The sequence below is a fragment of the Calidris pugnax genome, unplaced genomic scaffold (assembly GCF_001431845.1).
Source record: "Calidris pugnax isolate Ruff unplaced genomic scaffold, ASM143184v1 scaffold16, whole genome shotgun sequence".
Classification (NCBI taxonomy): Eukaryota; Metazoa; Chordata; class Aves; order Charadriiformes; family Scolopacidae; genus Calidris; species Calidris pugnax.
Genome location: NW_015090847.1, coordinates 2,198,286 through 2,219,659, shown reverse-complemented (window position 1 = coordinate 2,219,659; position 21,374 = coordinate 2,198,286). Strand labels below are relative to the sequence as shown.

General features: G+C 46.7%; 1 protein-coding gene across 14 annotated transcripts in view; it reads left to right on the top strand.

Annotated features, from left to right (window-relative positions):
* Positions 1–21,374, top strand: part of ADGRL3 (adhesion G protein-coupled receptor L3) — a 591,492-nt gene that overhangs the window by 536,833 nt on the left and 33,285 nt on the right. For 10 of the 14 annotated variants that reach the window (XM_014943112.1, XM_014943115.1, XM_014943111.1 and 7 more), the window contains 3 exons: positions 1,538–1,604; positions 3,011–3,102; positions 20,723–20,749. In XM_014943112.1, coding sequence (XP_014798598.1) covers positions 1,538–1,604; positions 3,011–3,102; positions 20,723–20,749 — 186 coding nt within the window. The remainder of the gene's footprint in view (positions 1–1,537; positions 1,605–3,010; positions 3,103–20,722; positions 20,750–21,374) is intronic. The other 4 variants (XM_014943114.1, XM_014943120.1, XM_014943119.1 and 1 more) reach the window with 1 other exon arrangement.

The following is a 21,374-nucleotide window of genomic DNA, read 5'->3' as shown; positions in this document are numbered from 1 at the left end:
ACGGGAGATACACAGATGTCATGATCGCATCAACCCTTTCCTGTAGGAAATCAGGCTCAAATAGTTTCTAGTCACTCGTGTTGTTCCATTACCAGCTGCATCTAAATCACCTTGAACTTCGGCAGCCGCAGAGGAAACAAGATTTCCGTGCAATCGCTCTGAAAGCTCCTGTTTGCCTCTCGCATTAAGATTTTGATGCTGCCACATGAAGATTCTGGCTGAGCAGCTGCAGAGGCGGCTCAGGAGTGATGCTCATGGAGTGAGTGATGGTATTTTAATTTGTGACAAATAGTGGTGCAGCCATATATACATCTAAACATCTTTCCACGTTGGCGAGACCTGAAATTGATATGGTCAGGGAGGGAAGTGAGGAGCTTTATGTACGTCTTTGAATTTATTCATATCTTGGCTTCTCCCAGTCCTAGAGGCTCAGGGCATGTTTTATTCTCTCAGCAGGCAGCTCCTCTAACCTCTTGCATGGGGTTACTGGCAAAGACCTTTCTGTCTGTTGCAGAGCCCATTGGAAGGGAAAAACCATTCAGCATGTGCACTCGAGCTGTTATTCATGAGAACTGCTCTCCCATTCACCAGAATAAATTCATATATATAGTTCCTGTCACTTGCCTAATTATGAAATTCCATTGGATGTTTAGTATAAGCGTGGTTTTATGCTTTCTTAGTCCTCTATGTATAAATGGAGCTGTGATTTGCAGCATCGCAAATACGACAAGATATTATTATTTTAAACATCGTGCAAAACTTTCTTGGAATTTATATTCGTCTGTCTTGTAACCAGTCACTTCCATTTTATCTTCCTGTCGCCTGGAATGAGCTAGGAATGGAAATGTAATTTCCCAGGGGCCTTAAAAAATGTGGGGAGTATTAAATGTGGTTGAAATTAAGCGATTAATAATTTAGTTTTAGGCCATGAATCAACTTCATGTGATAGTGCAGACCATATGCAACCCTTGAAACATTAGTGGAAACAAAACACTCCGGAGGTTCAGAGAAATAGAACCCTCTAAAGAGGAAGTTGCTGAACCTAATTAAACCTCAGCCTTCTGTTATTCCAAATTGTGCTTCCTATTTGTACCAAATTTGCTCTGATCTGCTTGCCGGAGAAATGTCATCCTGCTTGACAGCTGACAGACAGCTCGCATTGTGTCAGAGCCGGGGAGGGAAGAGAAGCTTAAAGCAGAGAAAAATCTCCGTGGATGCTCATCGGACTCCTTCCTTAAAAAACCCCACAGATTTAAGGGTTTGGTTTTTTTTTTTCCGACAGATGCAGAAAGCTTTAGCAGCTAGGCCTTATGCCATTTTCTCCCTGCTTCCTCCAGAGGTAATTATCTTACTCCATCAATAGCGCTGTCAGAAATTGGACACATAATTCAGCATTTAAATGAACAAGCAACGTAATATTTCCTGTCTCCCACCGGCGTGTTTTGCAGCTCACATTCTTCTCTGTCACTCACTCACTCCTGATGTATGTCCTGGGAGCAGTCCTTGAATGCCTTCTCTCCCTTGTGTTTCATTACAGATGTTGGCTCCGACTTGACACCTACTTCATTTGGAGTTTTATAGGACCCGCGACCTTGATAATTATGGTAAGAACTCCTAATTAACTACCCCATCTCTCGGGTCAAGAAATAAAACTTTTGCTGTCCCTTTACTCTTTATCTTTAATTTACACAGATTAATTTGAGAAAGGCATGTTCTTCTTTGACCCTACCTGGCACAAGCAATTAGACCCTCATTATGAGAGGCTCTTGGCATTGCAAAATAATTGATCAAAACGGGCCGGGGAGCTTTGGAACAGGCACCTGCAGAGTTTGGTTTCTACCATTGGACATTCAGAAGTACCAAACTCTATTTTGATGCCCCTGACAGTGCTCCTCTCCCCGGCCTTTGCCCCTCCTCTTCCCCATGCCTTTTGAATTCCAGAGCAAAGCTTTGCATCAATAATGCAAAAAAAAAAAAAAAAAAGGAATTATGGGGTGGGGGGAATGAAATAAAGTCCCAACTGAAAGAAAGATTTGATGGGGGATTTTCCTCCCCGGCAGAAGTTGAAGCTGGTGTGACTTCACGGTTAGCACATTGCCAGCGTATCAGCTAACACAGCAACAGGGTAGAGAACCCAACTTTAGAGGCAGCTGGAGTTTTCTCGTACTTTAATTGCTACAATATGGTTTAAATAAACCAGCCTTTGTTTTGAATAGCCTCCAGTTTGGCTAACACGGCAAACCAGGCACTCTCACTTCAATGCAGATATTGTCCCTGCTTCTCCTGCGACTGGGGGCCATTTCAGCAGCCTCCCACATCAGGAAGAGGGCTGCACCGTCAGGTTTTTTCCCCTTAAGCAATTCATTCATAAAAAAAGATATCTTCCCTTTTTGATTATGTCTGAAACCCCGGCCTGGGCTTTTGGAGAGAACTCCTTTCCTGGAGTTGGCAGTCTTGGTAACGCTGAGGATCGAAAGGCCATCGGATCTTTTACAGAATGAATCAAACTCTTTCTCCTCGGTACTTTTCAACTTTGCATTATGCTAAGCATCTTCTGCAGTCGTCATTTCCCTGCTCATCTCCCCCCATTACATCATATTTAAAAGCTATATTCGCAGAAAAAAGGTGCTTTTTTGCCTCGTTACTGTGGGGCCAGCTAAGCAAGACGCCTGGAATGACTTTTTGTGACTGTTACACCTCTCGGACACCAAAGAGCCATTGCAGCAAGTATTTTTAATTTTCCATACTGTCATTTGAAGCACTGCAGTTGATGGTGGGACCAGCCCCATATCAGTGACGTACACGGTGCCCCAGCTTTGGTAGTGCTGTGGCATCACCTGTCCTGCAGCATAGAGGCCACCTCACCTTATAAGATGTTTGGCAATGGTCTGTGATCCAGTTGCCAGAGCTCCCTTCCATCTGTAACAGAGAAGAAGTTGACTTTCTCCCCATCACGTTGTGCCATCTCACATAACCCGCTTTTTTTTTTTTCCTTTCTCCCCCCTTGCAGCTTAATGTCATCTTCCTTGGGATTGCTCTCTATAAAATGTTTCATCACACTGCCATACTGAAACCCGAATCTGGATGTCTTGACAACATCAAGTAAGTGCTTGGGTTTCTTTCTCTCTCTCTGCCTGTTTCTGTCTTTTGCTGTTTGTGGCCCCTGTTCCTCTCTAAGGTACAGAGGAACCCACTTTTCCAGCAGCAGTAATAACCGGGGAGCAAAATGTTGGGTTATGGCACTGCAGAGTGGTTTCTAATAGTTACCAGCAAATGGGCGATAACGAAACACTGTCTTTATTGGGATTTGGCTGCTGGTGGTGGCATTTCCCATTCAATTTTGCCTGAAAGAAGCAAAGTTGCATTTGCTGCCCTTGAAGCGGGTAACCTCCTGGTCCCTCCCTGTAAAAGGAAATCATGCCTGATAATTACTGGCTAATTATTGCGGTCTCTACAGGGAAGGTGTTGAAACTGTTGATCATTACTGTTTTCCTGTGCTCCGACAGTGGCAGTCTTACTTCTTCCCTGTTTGTTTTGGCCCCCTGACAGATTTAATGACCCAAATTCTCCCCAGAATCGGATTAGTTTCAGCAAAGTTACCGGCGGTTTATCTGGGGGTGCCCACATCAGAGGATGTGTTTGCCAAAAAAGGCATGTTTTGCCCTTGGACTCTGTTAACATCTGAACCTGGGCATCTTACTCTCTAGCAAGCTGCTTCACTATATGGATAGAATATTCATCTCCATCACTACCTGTTTTTTTCAAATACCTCTGGCTTTAATTACTCGCTTCAGAAATACAAGTGGGATTTCAGGTGCAGTGCACGATAAAATGGGGAGCCTGCTAATTAGTAGAACCATCTAATGAACTTCAGGAGGAGGAAATTGTTGGGACTCAGCACTTTACTGCCTGTCCAGGAATGGGGAGTAGTCGTGGGATGCAGCTGGAAGTTGGTTCCTCCCATCTTTTCCGTGGTGGGAGCAGGAGAGGAGGTGTGTGGGGAGTTCGTTAGGAGATGACTAATTGCACAGTTGCAAGGCAGTTCTCAGAAAGGTTATTGCTCTTACTGCCAGGCCTCTCTTGCCAATGCAGCTTTAATTTAAACCAGGTCAGTCCCCCCTTAAAACTTCCCCAGCAGGCAAGACTTGCGATGCTGCTGACATGCCACGTCCTGGCGTGGTCCTTTGGGAGAAGTTTCAGGTTTTTTAGGTGCAGCTTCTTCTTTGAGGGCTGGGAGGAAAGGGGATCGGAGCCCGTACAACTGTAGGAGACGTGTGAGCTTGGCAACCTGCAGGGTCTGTCCCTACCCAGGTGGAAGGCAGGCTGCTCTGCCGTGTGCCACTGTGGTTCTCCTGCCATTGCTCAACTCTAAGATGAAATTGGAGGAGCAGTCCCTCCTAGAATCATAGAGTCATAGAGTCATAGAGTTGTCCAGGCCGGAAGGGACCTCCAAAGGTCATCTAGTCCGACCTCCCCGCAATCAGCAGGGACACCCCCAACTAGACCAGGTTGCCCAGGGCCTCGTCAAGCCTCTCCTTGAATATCTCCAGGGATGGGGCCTCAACCACCTCCCTGGGCAACCTGTTCCAGTGCTCCACCACCCTCCCAGTGAAGAACCCTCTCCTCATCTCCAGTCTAAATCTGTTCCCCTCCAGCTTGAAGCCATTGCCCCTCATCCTGTCACTGCAGGCCTTTGTAAACAGGTTCTCCCCAGCCTTCCTGTAGCCCCCTCAGGTACTGGAAGGCCGCTATTAGGTCTCCCCGGAGCCTCCTCTTCTCCAGGCTGAACAACCCCAGCTCCCTCAGCCTGTCCTTGGAGCAGAGGTGCTCCAACCCCCTGATCATCCTCGTGGCCCTCCTCTGGACCCTCTCCATCAGGTCCATGTCCTTCTTATACTGAGGGCTCCAGACCTGCACACAATACTCCAGGTGAGGTCTCACCAGAGCAGAGTAAAGTGGCAGAATCCCCTCTCTGGACCTGCTGGCAACACTTCTTTTGATGCAGCCCAGGATGGGATTGGCCTTCTGGGCTGCAGCTGCCCACTGCCTGCTCATGTCCAGCTTCTCCTCCACCAGCACCCCCAAGTCCCTTTCCTCAGGGCTGCTCTCTAATCCCTCACCCCCTAGCCTGTACTGATGGTGAGGATTGTTCCAGCCCAGGTGCAGAACCTTGCATTTGCTCTTGTTGAACCTCATGAGGTTCACCTGGGCCCACCTCTCCAGCCTGTCCAGGTCCTTTTGGATGACATCCCATCCCTCTGGTGTATCCACAACACCACACAGCTTGGTATCGTCTGCAAACTTGCTGATGGTGCCTTTAATCTCCCTGTCTATATCATTGATAAAAATGTTAAACAGCACCGGCCCCAGCACGGACCCTTGAGGAACACCACCTGGATGTCCAGGACTGATACCAGCGTGATAGTCTTTCCCTCAGTCTTGGATGAGGCGTTAAAGGAGTGGTACATTTAATAACACTTATTAATATAACTCCTCATCATGCATCAGTGCTATGGGATTGCTTGCTGAGAACAGTCTTTTTAAGGTTACCCACACAAAATCTGTCTAGAAAGCCTTGCAGTATGACATTTTGGTTGCCCGCTCCGTGGAGCGGCCTGGGAGCCCTGGGGGGGGGGGGGGGGGGGGGGGGGGAGCAACAAAGCCCTTATAATTAAAGCATAAATAATAATTGCCAGTTGAATAATCTTCCTTGTGCTAATCTCTAGTATCTTTGTTTGAAATGCCAGGAATTTATACAACCGGTTACATCAATTATAATGTCATTGTAAAATATTTTATAGATTCTTTGGCAGATGAGTGTCTATTCCTGATTTGACTTCATTAAAAAGTTTTGAAAACACGAGCAATTAAAATACTTGTAACTATGTTGCTGATACCCTTCCAAACATGTTGCTTCATTAGAAATGATTTTTTTATGCTTGAAAAAATAAGAGAAATGTAGCATAAGCTCGGGAAGACCCCAAGCTCACCCAAGGAAGTTCATCAAAACAGGAATTTCAGAAGAGGCTTGACTGGAATTTCTGAATTTCTGTGCAGGACAAAGTCAAGTCTCTAAATCCAAGGCATGTGTTGCCTCAATATCTTAAGTTAGGAGAAGGTGGAGGTTTTTAACAGAGAAGGGCATTCACCCTTGAGGGAGCTTTCCTAGGGATGCAAGGGGCTGGAAAACTCTTAGGTCTTCTAGGTGAAAATCATAGTCTTCATCTCGGTAAGATCGTGGTCTTCTCCCAAAGAAGAATTGTCTCTAAGTCAGTTGCAAAATGTGGCTATGATACAGCAGCTCTGGACCAAAAAGCCCCAGCCACCGTGGTTTCACAGGAGAGCAGGAAGGTCCTTCCCCAGCTTCTCTCCACCCGTCTTGTTGTGTGGGTGTCTATTTTTGTCAGTTAGGTTGACGGTTGGACAAAATGATCTTTAAGGTCCCTTCCAACCTAGAAGATTCTGTGATTCTGTCTATTGGGTTGGTGGAACGACACCCAGATCTTGTTGCTCAAGATGCGTGCGCCTTTGCTGGCTCTCGGCGTGGTCTCAGAGCCTTGAGTCTTGTCTCACCGGTGGGTATGGTAGGAACCACCAAACCACCAAACCCACACTGGAGGACCTCCTGCTGCTGTCCCCGCTCCACGGCTCCAGCTTTATGGCACGCAGGGAGCTGAATGAGAGTTTGTTCTCCCCGTTCATTTCCAAGCCCTGCTCCCCGCTAGGCCGTGGCCAAGCTCTCGTAACATAAATCCCCAGCCTGCTCAACAACAGCACAATCCTTGGTTCCCCGTGGCCAAGTAAAAATCAAGGCCATAAAATATTTTAATAGGCTGTTAATAAGCGCCCCTGCAATCTGGTGCTTGCCTATGTCACTTTAAAGGTTAGAAATACGTTATGAAGTATAGAAAATAGAGAGCCAAATAACTCCACTTAAATTAATGAACTTGATAAGGGATCAGGTGTCGCCTGGGATACCTTTAATTACTGCACCAACAGAAAAGCCATTCAAAGGGCAGTGCCTGAACCAGATGCTGTGCGGCTGAAAGACTGTGCAAAGTTGTAAAAACAAACTTCCCCCCGCCTTCAGGAACAGTCCCTGTATTATTGTGCTGGCACGGGAGGACCTGACATTCCTGTGGTGGAGCACCGGTTGCCTAGGGGTTACCCACCAAGAGATTTGATGAGTACAGAGCTGGTTTTATTTTTCACCCACATTAACTTGTCCGGCTTAGCCCAGCACTGTGAGGAGGGAAGCAGGGCAGCCACACGTGTGAGTCCTTCCCTTTGCGCCAAGAGCATCTCTCGGTGATGGCAGGTTGGATATTAGGAAAAATTTTTTCACTGAAAGGGTTCTCAGGCATTGGAATGGGCTGCCCAGGGAGGTGGTTGAGGCCCCATCCCTGGAGGTGTTCAAAAGACGGGTTGATGTAGTGCTGGGAGGTCTGGTTTAGTGATGATGCTCCTTGTTTGTTGTGTGGGTGTCTATTTTTGTCAGTTAGGTTGACGGTTGGACAAGATGATCTTTAAGGTCCCTTCCAACCTAGAAGATTCTGTGATTCTGTGATCCCGAGCCCGTTCAGTAGGTTGCACCTGCTGAGACAGCCAGGTTCCTGCTCCAGTTCCTGCTTTTGAGGCACGAGGCCAGGAGACCATGGGAGCTCATGGACATGGCATATGTTGTTTGGAGCTGCAAGAGTTTCTGTGCCTGCTGCTGGTGCCAGGAGGGCAGGCTCGCTCCCACCTCACAACAGGTACCATCACCAGGAGCATCCTTTCGCCTTGGACCTTTTGAAAAAGTTCAGTTTTACTTCCTCCTTCAAGACATTTAAACAGGAATTTTAAGGGTTCACGCGGATTGGGAATCTCTTCTGCCTTTTCAAGGTTATCTTTAGTATGAAGCGAGGCAGACACGGATGCCAAATCAGCTGCCTCTGGGGTGGCAATGTGTAACTTCTGCCCATGCCTCCCCAAACACGGGGTGGGAGGGGATTTTTCTTCCCAGCCTTTTCCAGTGGCCGTTTCTGGGTGCTCAGGATCCGCTGTAGCCATTGCTTTCTCATCTTTTCCTGGCTCGTTGACAAACATGGGTGAGCAGGGATGGGCAGTGAGCAGCATCATTTAGTCTTTTCTCTTTTTCTCTGCCCACATCACTTGTATCTCTCTCGTGGCCTGTCTGAGAACATAAGTGGGCTGCAAAGGGTGTATGAATCATTCACTGTCAACAAATGTACCTGGGAGGGTGTTGTTTTGGAGGGTTGATTCCCCCAGCCCTTACAGGCTCGCAGGGAAGACAAGCCAGGGACTTGCACAAGGTTTTTGGGTGGCAGAAGCCCGCTGTGCTGCTTGCATCTGTGGTCTACAAGGTGGAGACTATAGGCTGTATTGAGGCACTCTTGCTAGCAGATGGCTCTTCGCAAGGAGGTGTTACCAGCTGGAATGCTTCAGAGCAGCTGCGAGGCTGTTTCACCGGAGGTTGCTGCGTGTGTGGAGTGATTTCTGGAATCGAGCAGCTCCAAGTCTCTCCTTCGCGCTTTTCCATTGTGCCGGGTGGATGTTAAGATGTGTGAGATGTCTCAGACTGTCATAGACAGGATTTTATATTCACATTCCTGAAGGAAACCTTCATGTGACAAAGGAAAATGCGTCTATGTGTGAATAGCCCGACATACTTCTTCAGTTTTCCATCCGTCAACTCCTCTCCTGGTGGTCAGGCGTGTACTGTGGTTGCTCGTGGTCCTTGCATGCCACATTTTCATTGACCCATGCCATACGCTGAAGGATGACAGACCTGTGTTTCCAGGTGCCCCCATTCTCTGTGCAAAAGGGAGGGTTTCAGATGAGCTCCCTCTCCAAATGCCTTTGCGTTGTGTGGCAGTGCAGTGCTCATTCTGCAGCCATTCAAATACTGCCCATCCGAGTCGTCGTGGCATTAGCCAAGGGGAGAAAAGAGAGGCCACGCTGATGGTCATCCAGGTGTACTCTTCACCGTATGTACTGAAATCTGAGGTCCTCTCTTTGCTGTATGCTGATGTTGTGCACAATCTGGGGTGCGTTAGTTACTGACGGTTGGACAAGATGATCTTTAAGGTCCCTTCCAACCTGGAAGATTCTGTGATTCTGTGACATGGAAAACTGGTAGAACATCGTGTGAGGAGAGGGGTTATTGAGTTGGCAAAAGCCAAGTCCTGTAAGTGGACTCATCAATGGGGCTGAGCAGCTTCTGCACCTGAAGTTACTCAGGACATCTCTAAATGGTGGGAGGGAAGAGGGCAAAACCTCCTTTCTCCTGGCGGACAACAGAAGCCACCCTTTTCCTTACAGACATAACCCTTCTTTTGAAGCTCCCATGGGTGCCTGTCCCCTCTGGCCCCAGCGCTGTGGTGGGGTTTGTTAGCGTTTCCCCTGGCCAGACCAGACTTCCTGACATTCTTCTGTGCTGTAGTATGTGGCAACGAGATTTTATTTTATTTACTTTGGAAGGGCAACGCGTCGGCCATCGCTGCCAAGTGCAGTTGTGGACCCGCTAGAAAGAAGGCAGGAAACCAAGGGCTTTGTCAGCTCACTTCTTTTTTTTGTCTCATTTTATTGCATTATTATTTTAGCCAGGGTACAGCTTGTCTTGTGCCATAAGCCACCTGGATGCTCTTTAGAAAGCTCAGTTCGTGAGGATCTCTAGTCCTGGGTTTGTTGAAAAACCTCATCCAGTGCAATGGCAACCCACCTGAAAGTCATCCTGGAAATTTAAGTTTCTTTCTGTCAGAAAAAGAGACCCTGAGTCTTAGCTGGGAGCTCCTTTTGTTGCTAAAGAGGCACTATTAATTAGGGGCCTTGAGACAGTTTAATCCTGGCATTAATCACTGTAGTTTTGTTGCAGCTTTCTTCCCTCTTGTGGGAACCTGCTCCCAGCCCATCTTCTGCAACAATAGAATAAACACTCTATTAAAAACCTGAATTTCCCTGGAAAAAAATTATTTATTCCATATATCCACAGGCAAGAATGTTTTTTAGGTATTGTGGCTGAATTAACGAGAACACATGCTGAAATCCCATTAATGGGGATGATGCAGAAATGTCCTGCACTGCAGCCTTCAGAAATCAGTCCCCAAAAGACCAAAACGAGCCCCCCTCATCTCACTGGCTGCCATGGGAGCTTTAAATGGTCAGGGGCTAAAGGCACACAACCCTGATTTAATAGATGAAGAAAAGAATATATATTCTCCCAAGTTTCTGACTTGAAACAAAACTCATACCATATTCCTTTATACTACTTTATTATTATTTCTTTTCATGGGAGTCTCTTGCTCACAGGCTTACAGAAATAAATCTGAGAATGTGTAACCTAAAAGCTAAAAGTAGGAGCCAAATGGAAAGACTCAACATGGATTTTTATTATATAAAACCTCACAAAGCTCAGTCCGGGCTCTTTTAGGGAATCTGACCCAGGCTGGGAGAAGGGAAGAGTGAGGAGCATCAGGCACAAAACTGAGAAGCCCGTTTTGAAAATATGCCTGCTTTACAAAGCATTGCCATATCCCTCTCTCCCCATATGTTGTATGGGTGTAAGTGATTATCTGCTCATTTTCTTACTTCAACATATGTATTTTATTTAAAGAGACATGACTAATCCCAGCCCCCAGATTAACTTGTTGTTTCAGTCTTATAGGTTTTCTTAAGTCATAAAAAAATCCTCAGACTTAGGTAGAAAATTGAAAACAAAGGTTAAATAGAACTTCCAAAAATCATCTGTGGAAATGTTTAAATTAAATACTTGATTTAACACAGCAGTATTGTGCTGGCAGGAACAGAGGTTTGCCAGTCTCATTTTATTTATTCAGCTGATTGAAATGCAGAAAAAGTAAACATCCTGGGTTTGGTGCAGTGACGAACAAGTTAGACTTTGGAAAATGCAAGATTTCTGCTCCTTTGGTAGGAAGAGCTTGCATTACCAATGCGGAACAATACTTTGTAGCAGGGATCCTTCTACTAAAGGAAGATGTAATTTGTGGTTTAATCTAGCCAGTTTAGAAACAAGTGAAACTAGAGAGACAGTAGGGAATATTTCCATCTTTTTCTATTGAGATTTAAACTCATCTATTGGTTTCCAGATCTATTTTGTTTAATCATAAGATGCTACAACTTGGAAATAGTTTGTCATGCCAAAGGGTCTGGAACTGAATATTGCATTGGGTTCACCTGGGGGACGTGACCTGTAGAACAGCAGCACTTTAATCCTTCACAGGATGAGATGGGATTGGAAGGGACCTCTGGAGAGCATCTAGTTCAACCCCCTGCCAAAGCAGGGCCACCCAGAGCAGGTCCCACAGGAACGTCTCCAGGCAGGTTTGGAATGTCTCCAGAGAAGGAGACTCCACCACCTCCCTGGGCAGCCTCTGCCAGGGCTCTGCCACCCTCACAGGAAAAAAGTTCCTCCTCATGTTTAGGTGGAACTTCTTACATTTGAGTTGGTGCCCATTTCCTCTTGTCCTGTCCCTGGGCACCACTGAAAAAAGACCGGCCCCATCCTCTTGACACCCTCCCTTGAAGTATTTCTAAGCATTGATCAGATCCCCCCTCAGCCTTCTCTTCTCCAGACTCAAAAGCCCCAAGTCCCTCAGCCTCTCCTCATAAGAGAGATTCTCCAGGCCCCTCATCATCTTTGTAGCCCTCTGCTGTCCCCTCTCCAGCAGTTCCCTGTCCTGCTGGAACTGGGGAGCCCAGAACTGGACAACTGGGTTTGCAGTTGCTCAGGAGCTCACAGCAAGGACTCGGTACAATGGAAGGGTCCAACTCTTGGGGGCAGAAATCCCAATCCTCTCTCTTCAGCATTCTCAGTTCCCAGCAGAGCAAGGGCAGAAGATTCGTGGCAATGATGTGCAGATACCCTTTTTGGAGCTGCAAGTGGGGAAAGTAGGTGACGTGCCTGTGCATCTTCGAGGAGGTGGGGGTGGTGGTGTCAGTGGTGGAAAGAACGTGGTGTAAAGGCTTTGAAACACAAGTTAATGAATGCAAACAGTTACAGGAGCCACAGCGAACCGCTGCTAAACATGATCTGAAAGCCTGACTGGCCATTACCTAGAACTTATAATTTTAAATAAAATAACAGTGCCTGTCGGGAATGAGCTTTCTGTTAAGATTTTCACACAACCCTACTAACAGAATAGAAAGACTAATCAAGTGGGCTCTTCAAGAATAGAAAATCTCTCCTTCTCATCTCGCTGTGCTATACACAGCTTTTTTGACTGCTCAGACCACAGAAGCTCCAGCAATGCCTTTTTGAGAGGAATCATCTCTGGATTCCCCCTCCGGGAAAGGATAATCTGATGCTAGGGAACAAATAGAGCCCCCAGTCCTGTGTTTGGGGCTGAGTGAACTTGGATGAGAAATGAAATGTCTGTTTTAACAGTGCTTGGGACGTGCAGGAAGTGCTTGCTTTGTCACCAGGACACTTGACAGGAGTGTTTCCCAAGGGTGACCAAACAATGCAGGTACTTCTGAAAAACGAGGAGTAGCTTTTTTTCTTTCTTCTCTTGGAAAACCTGCCCCCATGCAATGTTTAGATGTTAGCAGCAGAGTGCTGAGCTGAGCCAGTAGAAGTTTCCCTTGTACAGGAGCTCAGGCTGTGATCTTTGTGTCTCAGGTGGCCTCTGCTGGGTTAAAAACTGGCTGGAGGGCCGGACCCAGAGAGTGGTGGGGAATGGAGTTAAATCCAGCTGGCGTCCAGTCACGAGTGGTGTCCCACAGGGCTCAGTACTGGGGCCAATTCTCTTTAACATCTTTATCAATGATCTGAACGAGGGGATCGAGTGCACCCTCAGTACGTTTGCAGACGATACAAGGTTGAGCAGGAATGTTGATCAGTTTGAGGGTAGGAAGGCTCTACAGAGGGATTGGGACAGGCTGGACCCATGGGACCAGGCCAATGGGATGAGGTTCAACAGGGCCAAGCACCGGGTCCTGCACTTGGGTCACAACCCCAAGCAGTACTACAGCATTGGGGGAGAGTGGCTGGAGAGCTGCCCAGCAGAAAAAGACCTGGGGGTGTTAGTCAACAGGTGGCTGAATATCTGAGGGAACTGGGGTTGTTCAGTCTGGGGAAGAGGAGACTGAGGGGAGACCTTATTGCTCTGTACAAGTACCTGAAAGGAGGCTGTGGAGAGACGGGGGTCGGTCTCTTCTCCCAAGTTACAGATGATAGGACAAGGGGTAATGGCTTCAAGTTGCGCCAGGGGAAGTTCAGGTTGGATATTAGGAAACATTTCTTTACTGAAAGGGTTATCCGGCATTGGAATGGGCTGCCCAGGGAGGTGGTGGAGTCACCATCCCTGGAGGTATTTAAGAAACGTGTAGACATGGTTCTTCAGGGCATGCTCTAGTGCCCAAGATTACTGGTTTGTGGTGGGGTGCTGTGTGGGTGGGTGATGGTTTTTGGTTTGGTGGTTGTTGTTGTGTGTTTAGGTGGTGGGTGGTGGTTTGTGGTTTTTTGTTTGTTTGTTTGTTTTTTGTTTGTTTTTTGTTGTTGTTGGGTTTTTTTTGTTGGTTGGACTCGATGATCTCTGAGGTCCCTTCCAACCACTACGATTCTGTGAGAGAATACCATGCCTCCACGAGCCAACGGTCGGCTTAGCATCTCCTGGGCTCCTGTGTAAGAAAGCACTGTGTTTCCCAGTTCCCTGGGTGGCCCAGTGCTGCTCCTGTATAACCTTCATCTGCATCGCTGCATGAGCAGGCTTTGAACAGGCAGCCTAAAGCCAACCCGGGCAGATCACTCGGAGTTGGCACAGAATGAAGGATTTACAAGCTTCCTACCAAGAAAAGATACGGCACATTTATATTTTGCCAGAGTGCAGACTTTGTGAGCACCTCAGGGGCAGAAGCCCTGCTGATGCTGAAAAACCATCTGAGATGATTGCATTTCTGTCTGGGTGCCTTTTTTTGCCCAGGGATGTTGATGGCAGCGTCTGATTTTGTTTGTTGCAATCTGCTGCTGTTTGAGTTTTTCACAGAAGGGTTTGGTTCGTATCCGACTGGTTTGGCTTTGGGTTTCGCTTGTTTATCTAGGGGGTTTTTGTGATGGCTGCATTAATATTGAATGGTGGTTGTACAGCACTAATCTTCCCACTGACGGGTACCGTCCTTTCCGAATTCAAAAAAAAAAAAAAATCAATCAGCAGTTATTGATTTGAGAGAGTGTCTTGGAAGATACTAAATACCTAAGGTCTTTCTGTGAGCCCATAAATCATTATTATTGTTTTAAAAGGCCATACATTTTAAGCATTTTGTCAGCAAGCCCTGCTGGTGCTATTTGGATAATACAAATGTGTCTAAAGGCTTTCCTGAGTCTGTATTGTGTGGAAACAATCAGATATGTGGTTACACATCAGTGTGGCTTGAATAATCACGCCGTGCCTTTGCAAAGTTAGGAGGAAGGAAATAAACAGGGTAAGCAATTTTGGGGGTAATTAATTACTTACAGAAAATGAGATGAGCTTAATGGAATTGCTGTTTCCAATTGCAATAATTAAGAACAAATCTCTGAAAGCAGGCCATGACTTCCCCGGATGAGTTGAGGGGGGAAAGGGATGATGCTTTGCCTTTGGCAGAAAAAATCTGGCGTAGTTTGCCCCAAATCCTGGACTTGGGCATCATGCAGGACCAAGGCAGGTTTGGCCTCGTGGGTCTGGGTAAAATTTTCAGAGCTACTGGTAGAATCAGAAGTGGCTTTCAATCTGAAATATCCCTTACGCCAGGAGGTGGGATCCCAACCTTTACACATCTCCAAGGCATGTAAAGCCAGGGGTTTTTTCTGCAACTGAAGCCATGACAGGCCTGCTGACCCCCAAGATGGTTACAGAGGTTCTTCAGGGAACTGGCCACCTCCTGTGAAAGACAACGTAGGAGCCAGAAGATGAGGCTGGGAAACGATTTCTTGGAAAGGCATGTGATGAACAGCAGCAGCCCAACCAAGACGAGTAGGAAGACATTTGGCTTCGCGCCACCGAGGTGGTAACTTTGTCACCAAACGTGAAGGCAAAATCCTTTAAGCACTCTTTTATTGCTCGCAATTGATTTTTCTCACCATGTGGATGTTCCTTCACTAATTAGCGATGAACCCGTTTGCTTTATGAGGGGAGCGCTGGGCTTTCCGACTCCTTCCTGGAGATTTTCAGCAGTTCGATAAATCAATCTTTTCTAAGCCTTGAAATTTAAAAAAAAAAAAAAAGAGAGAAAGAAAGGAAAAAGAAAACAAACATCCCTACTGCCTCGTATTGGCAGGCAGTGGGGAGACACAATAGCCTGCTGTGTTTTGTGTCTCGTGCTCTCCTGCAGGAAACGCCTGTCTCTCTGCTTTATTTGTGCCACAGGAAAATGAATTCTGTGGGTCTTTCTGAATGCTTCCGAGGGGGCACATCATCCATCTATTTTTTTTTATTTGGGTTTCATCACCTGTAACAGCTACTGAAGGTCCTGTGTACTCACTTTGGCATTTTTGCTTGCTAGCTAAACTGTGATATTTTGTGGCCCGAGTAGAGTCCATGTGCTTTCTGAGCCTTTTCCTGCTGTTGGAGACATGGGAACATACTTTGAATTGTCAAAAGACTGATAAATACGAGTTAGAGAAAGTTAACCGTAAAGGGTTGAATAAAATGATAACACCTGAAGTTGATGAGTTACGTAGGATTTTATTAAAGGCCCAGTTTTTCCTCTAAATGTGGCTCAAAACCTGCACTTTGCTAAACATTGAAAAAAAAGAAAGTGAACTCTTTTCAAAATGTAAGAAGACCAGACATTATTCTTTATAAATAAGAGATGAATAGGTGCTTTTTCAGTAACAGGCTTTCTCTGTTCAGCAACATTTTAGAACCAGTCTGTGCGTGGAGGTAAATTCTTGCCTTGCTACTCCTGCTGAAAAAACCAAACAACCCGAAGGCTTTAGCATATTTAGGCTTTAGGATATTGCTAATTACATATGTGGAAGTGATTTGCACCTTATCATATAAGTTGCCAATTGTCTGTTCCTCGGTGTTGGGCTGTCGGTGTGTATTCTGGTAATTTGGTTGCCTTGTGTCAAAAAGATACATGTTTGGGTTTTAAAAGGATGGGGAGCGCGAAAGGGGTTTCTGAGTCTAGGAAGCATTCGTCTTGAAATTCCTTAAGGACCTGAATAAGGATATAAGTAGGTAATTTTAGCAACTTTTTTTAAAAAGTAGTGGTTTGGAAATATCACAGGAATATAGAAGGTAATATGAACGATCCTCTCTCATCATTGAAGGAGAAAGTACTTTGGGAAATTGAAAGACATCTAACTTAAATAAGATTTTGAAAGAGTTTTACGTGATGTGTAATTAACCTTAAGAAGTCTTTGCCCCAAGGTAAAGTCAGGGCTTTTTTAAGATTAGAAAATGAATTAGGTATTTATACGGATTGGTAAGACCATCCACTATCCATCATCTGGGCTGCGAGGAAACACAGAGGAAGTATGGTGAGATTTCACAGGGTAAAGGAATATCGCAAGCACTAAAGATCAACTTCCTAATTTCAGGTGTTTGCAAGTGAAGCCCCCACCTAAGGTGTCCTCTGAAAGAAAGACATTTCTTCAGGAAATGGCAAAGCCTCACCTGCCTTAAATACCGTTTTTTGTAGAGGATAAATTGCTCTTTGAGGGTACCAATCTCCCATTAACTATGGAGGGATCAGAGTCACACACTTGAAATTCAATGGGCGGTATCCCTTATTGCCAGGAATTGGAAGAATTTATCCAAATCTGGAGAAAGCACTTTAGATCTAGCATCTCAAGCTGTGCTAGGCTAGGTTTTCCAACCATTTCTCCCTCAACTGTCATTTGCTTATACCACTAGTGAATGTAATCTCAGTTTTCTGGTTAGCAGCTCTATTTTCCTGTGAGCTAAGGCTCTTCCAAGGCTTTTCGCTTGTCTAAGTGATGGTTTTTATGTATTGCAGATAATGACACAGTATTACTGCAGCACTGATAGGTTTCACAGACTTTACCAGGGGGGAAAAAAAGCATTCTGGAGTAATTTTTGTCAGACACGTATTGTTGCTAACACAAGAGTTAAGCTCCTTACAACACTCGAATTGGTAAAATGAAAAAGAGTGATTTGTATTTCATGTGGGATATAAGAAACTAAGTCTTACGGGCCCTGTGTGTAGAGATTTGAAGCGTTTGGGAGTTAGGCATCTTTGAAAATCTCACTTATTTAGGCACCTGCTTGCTTTGGACAGTGGGTCCTAGGCACATCTGGGTCGAAAGTGGGGCACAAACTGCTCAGGTCTTTTTGATGTTTTTTTTCCTGAGTTGCTTTGAAGCGTTAGCCTCAAGCTAAAAGGCAATCCGAGTTTACCAATTTCACATTTTGTCTGTACAAAGATTAAATGGAGCCTCTCAGTAACAGCCTTGAAGAAAGGTTATTACAGATCACTGAAAAGCTTCACGAGGGTCTGCATAGCAGCAACAGAGAAAACATTTCCCTAATTCTCTCTTTTTATAAGCTATCACCAGCAACATTCTTTGCTGTGAGGGTGGTGAGACACTGGAAGAGGTTGCCCAGGGAAGTTGTGGATGCCCCATCCCTGGAGGGGTTCAAGACCAGGCTGGATGGGGCCTTGAGCAACCTGGTCTGGTGGGAGGTGTCCCTGCCCAGGGCAGGGGGGTTGGAACTCGATGATCTTTGAGGTCCCTTCCAACCCAAACCATTCTGTGATTCTATGATTTGACCAACGTCATGCCACAGAGATGGGATGGAGATCCCCGCTGGTGCAGCTAAGGGGGGAGCCTTTTAATACCAAGGGCTTTTCTGTGTTCCTGGTACCTTCCCAGATGCAGAGGTCACACTGTCTCAGCCAAAGAACCTGGGCTTTCCTTCCTGTCTCTTGGAAGCAGGGGCTCAGTTCCCCACATCAAGCCACCTCCTCTGCACTTGCTTCCTACTTCCTTCCTGATCCTGACATGCTTTGTGCTTCGCCTGTGAGTTGTCAGAGATGGCCTTTGAGTGCCCTGGGGTGGTTCAGATGTCCCGATGCAGCTGGCAGACGTGGCACACCATCTAAGGCAAGCAGCTGGCAGGGTGGCAGCTGAGGACCTGGGGGGAATCCCTGCAGAGATGGCAGCCGGGAAAGCTGAAGGGGGTTGTAGGATGCTGGAACGGAGCTGTAGGGAGATGTCGATGGCTCAGGGGGATGGAGATGGAGTCGGGGAGGGCTACAACCCAGGAGTGCTGTAGGTGCTGGAGCTGGGATAGCACTGCTGACCTGTCAGCAACACGGGGACAGCTACCTTGTCCCCCATGGGATGGAGTCGGGGAGGGCTACAACCCAGGAATGCTGTAGGTGCTGGAGCTGGCATAGCACTGCTGACCTGTCAGCAACACAGAATCTTCTAGGTTGGAAGGGACCTTAAAGATCATCTTGTCCAACCGTCAACCTCACTGACAAAAATAGACACCCACACAACAAACAAGGAGCATCATCACTAAACCATATCTCCCAGCACCACATCAACCCATCTTTTGAACACCTCCAGGGATGGTGCCTCAACCACCTCCCTGGGCAGCCCATTCCAATGCCTGAGAACCCTTTCAGTGAAAAAATTTTTCCTAATCTCCAGCCTGAACCTCCCCTGGCGCAGCTTGAGGCCATTTCCTCTTGTCCTGTCGCCTGTGACTTGAGAAAAGAGACCGACCCCCACCTCTCTACACCCTCCTTTCAGGGAGTTGTAGAGAGCAATAAGGTCTCCCCTCAGCCTCCTCTTCTCCAGGCTGAATAACCCCAGCTCCCTCAGCCTCTCCTCATAAGACTTATTCTCCAGACCCCTCACCATCTTTGTCGCCCTTCTCTGGACCCGCTCCAGCACCTCAATGTCTTTTTTATGGTAGGGGGCCCAAAACTGGACACAGTACTCAAGGTGAGGCCTCACCAGGGCCCAGTACAGGGGGACAATCACCTCTCGGGCCCTACTCCCCACGCTGTTCCTGACACAGGCCAGGATGCTGTTGGCCTTCTTGGCCACCTGGGCACACTGCTGGCTCCTGTTCAGCCCACAGGCCACCAACACCCCCAGGGCCTTTTCTGCCCAGCAGCTCTCATCTCACTGCTCAGAGTGGGGTTAGGGTAAGTGTTATGAGTATGGCCAGATCCAGCCCCTTCAATGACTATTCCCAGAGACTCCAGGTGGCCATGCCAGGGCAAAGCTGGAACTGGCAGCATCTCTGCCTCTTCTGTCTCAGCCAAGGACACGATGGGGAGAAAAGGGGAATGTTTTGCACAATTTACTGTGTAGAACCACCTTCGTTCCCTGAGGACTAAATCCTGCTCCCGTTGATACCCAGGTGGCCTCTCTGTGGGTTCAGGTGCATGTGGATGGTGCAGAAGTTGTCCCTGCGTGGTTTTAGCCATTGTGAGGAGAAAACACAAAGACTCATCTTGGACATACAGCTCAATACAGCTTCCTTCTAACTCGGCCTGATGCAGGTCCCCTCCAAGTGGAGTGTTTTGTTTAGCAGAAGGTATAGCTTGACAGTATTGACCACAAGAGGTCTTGGCAAGATGGACTGGCCCCAGCTACCTTTGCAGGGGTATTGAGGTTAACATACTGAGCCAGCCCCATCTCTGACACCCGTTGTGGCTGCTGGAAGGCATGAGAGGTTCTAAAGCTTCACACCAGGGGGTACAGCCTGGAACAGCCTGCCCAGGGAGGTGGTGGAGTCACCATCCCTGGAGTTACTGAAGACACGTGTAGACATGGGACTTCAGGGCATGCTCGAGTGCCTGGGATTGTTGGTTTGTGTCTGTTTGTGGGGTTTTTTTGGTTGTTTTTTTTTGTGGTTGGACTCGATGATCTCAAAGGTCCCTTCCAACCATGAAGGTTCTGTGATTTTGTGATTCTGTGGGTAGAGGAGGCCTGGGAGTTGTCCTGCCCTCCCCACCTGCCTCACCATCACCTGCCCTGCAGGCAGAGCGAGGCACACAGCTTGTCCCAGAAGGTCAGGGAGACTCCCCTACAAAAATGGCTGTGACTGACCTCGTGTCCCCATAGTGGCAGAAGCTCATTTTCAGTCCATCTTGGCCGCTTCTTCAATGCAGCAAGCTGCTTTGGGCTCTTGCTTGGCGGAGTCTTTTCTTTGTCTTTCCCTTGTCCTTCCCTGTGAAATGGGAGTAAATAGGTCAATACCTTCTGTCACCCAGAGCTTTAGAAGGTCCTAATGCCATTATCTCAGAAAGAAGATAATGCTGTAGTCCAGCTCCTAACTTGGCAACTTGGGAGTTACACTGATGAAAAAGTCCAGAGCAATGAACAGGGTCCCGTGAGACACTGCAGGCAGAGTGAAGTGTTGCCACCAGGACACATGAAAGCCTTCTGTGGTGGCTATGCTGGAGTTTCAAAACTTTGTCTTCTCTGGGGATACCCATGATTTCTAAAAGAAATTTCTCAAAGTCAGTTGCCAGTTGGGTGGTCAGAGCCAGGAGGGGCAGCTGATGATGCTCGCTTCGGTGGATGAAGCCATCATCCCTGGTGGTGTTTTGAGTTCCCCGGGGCAGTGAACCAGGCTGGATGGTGTGCACAAGGGGCATCTGATGCCTGTCCACCTTTGGGTTTGGTGCTGGCTCATGGGAGAAGGGAGGGGGACCGGCGGCAAGCTATATTCTCTATGTCGTTATATTTCTAATGTTGGTGTTCTTGTCTTTATGTCTACGCATTCTTTAGCTATGAGGATAACAGACCCTTCATCAAGTAAGAATGACCTGAATGGCTGATAAATTTCATTTATCAGTGTGGTCTCATGAACCAGCTGTCAGATCAATACTGAAAAAATCATTAAAGCTTCTGTCATTCGCATTTGAGGCAGAAGAGCAAACTGTGCAGGAAGATGGTGAGGCATACAGCTAACGTGCAGAGTAAATGTGCTGCAAACGTATTGCCGACCAATTGTCCCTCTATTGGCTTTATATGGTTTGATTGGACATTGCTTGAATTCAAGGTGGACGTTCCTGAGTTAATCCTGTGTAGTACAGACTTGTTACAATAGCAACCCCCTGGTCTGCTGTGCTTTATGGTAAATTTTTCAGAAAGGTGCATGGGTGGTAATCCCCACGGTTCCCGTTCTAGGTAATGGGAGCAGTGCAAGCAAATCTGTGTTTGGTGCATTGGAGACTGTCTCCTTACTCACTGGACTACCTAATTGTCCCTAATTGTAAATTTCTAATTTTCAGTTACACCCAAATCTGGATGTTTTGTTCCTTTATTGCTATAAAATTGCACTATGGAAAAGAAAAAAAAAAAAAAAAAAAAAAAAAAAAAAACAACAGCAAGTCTGTAAAAAGACCAAAAAAAAAACAACAAGCCACACCAAAAAACC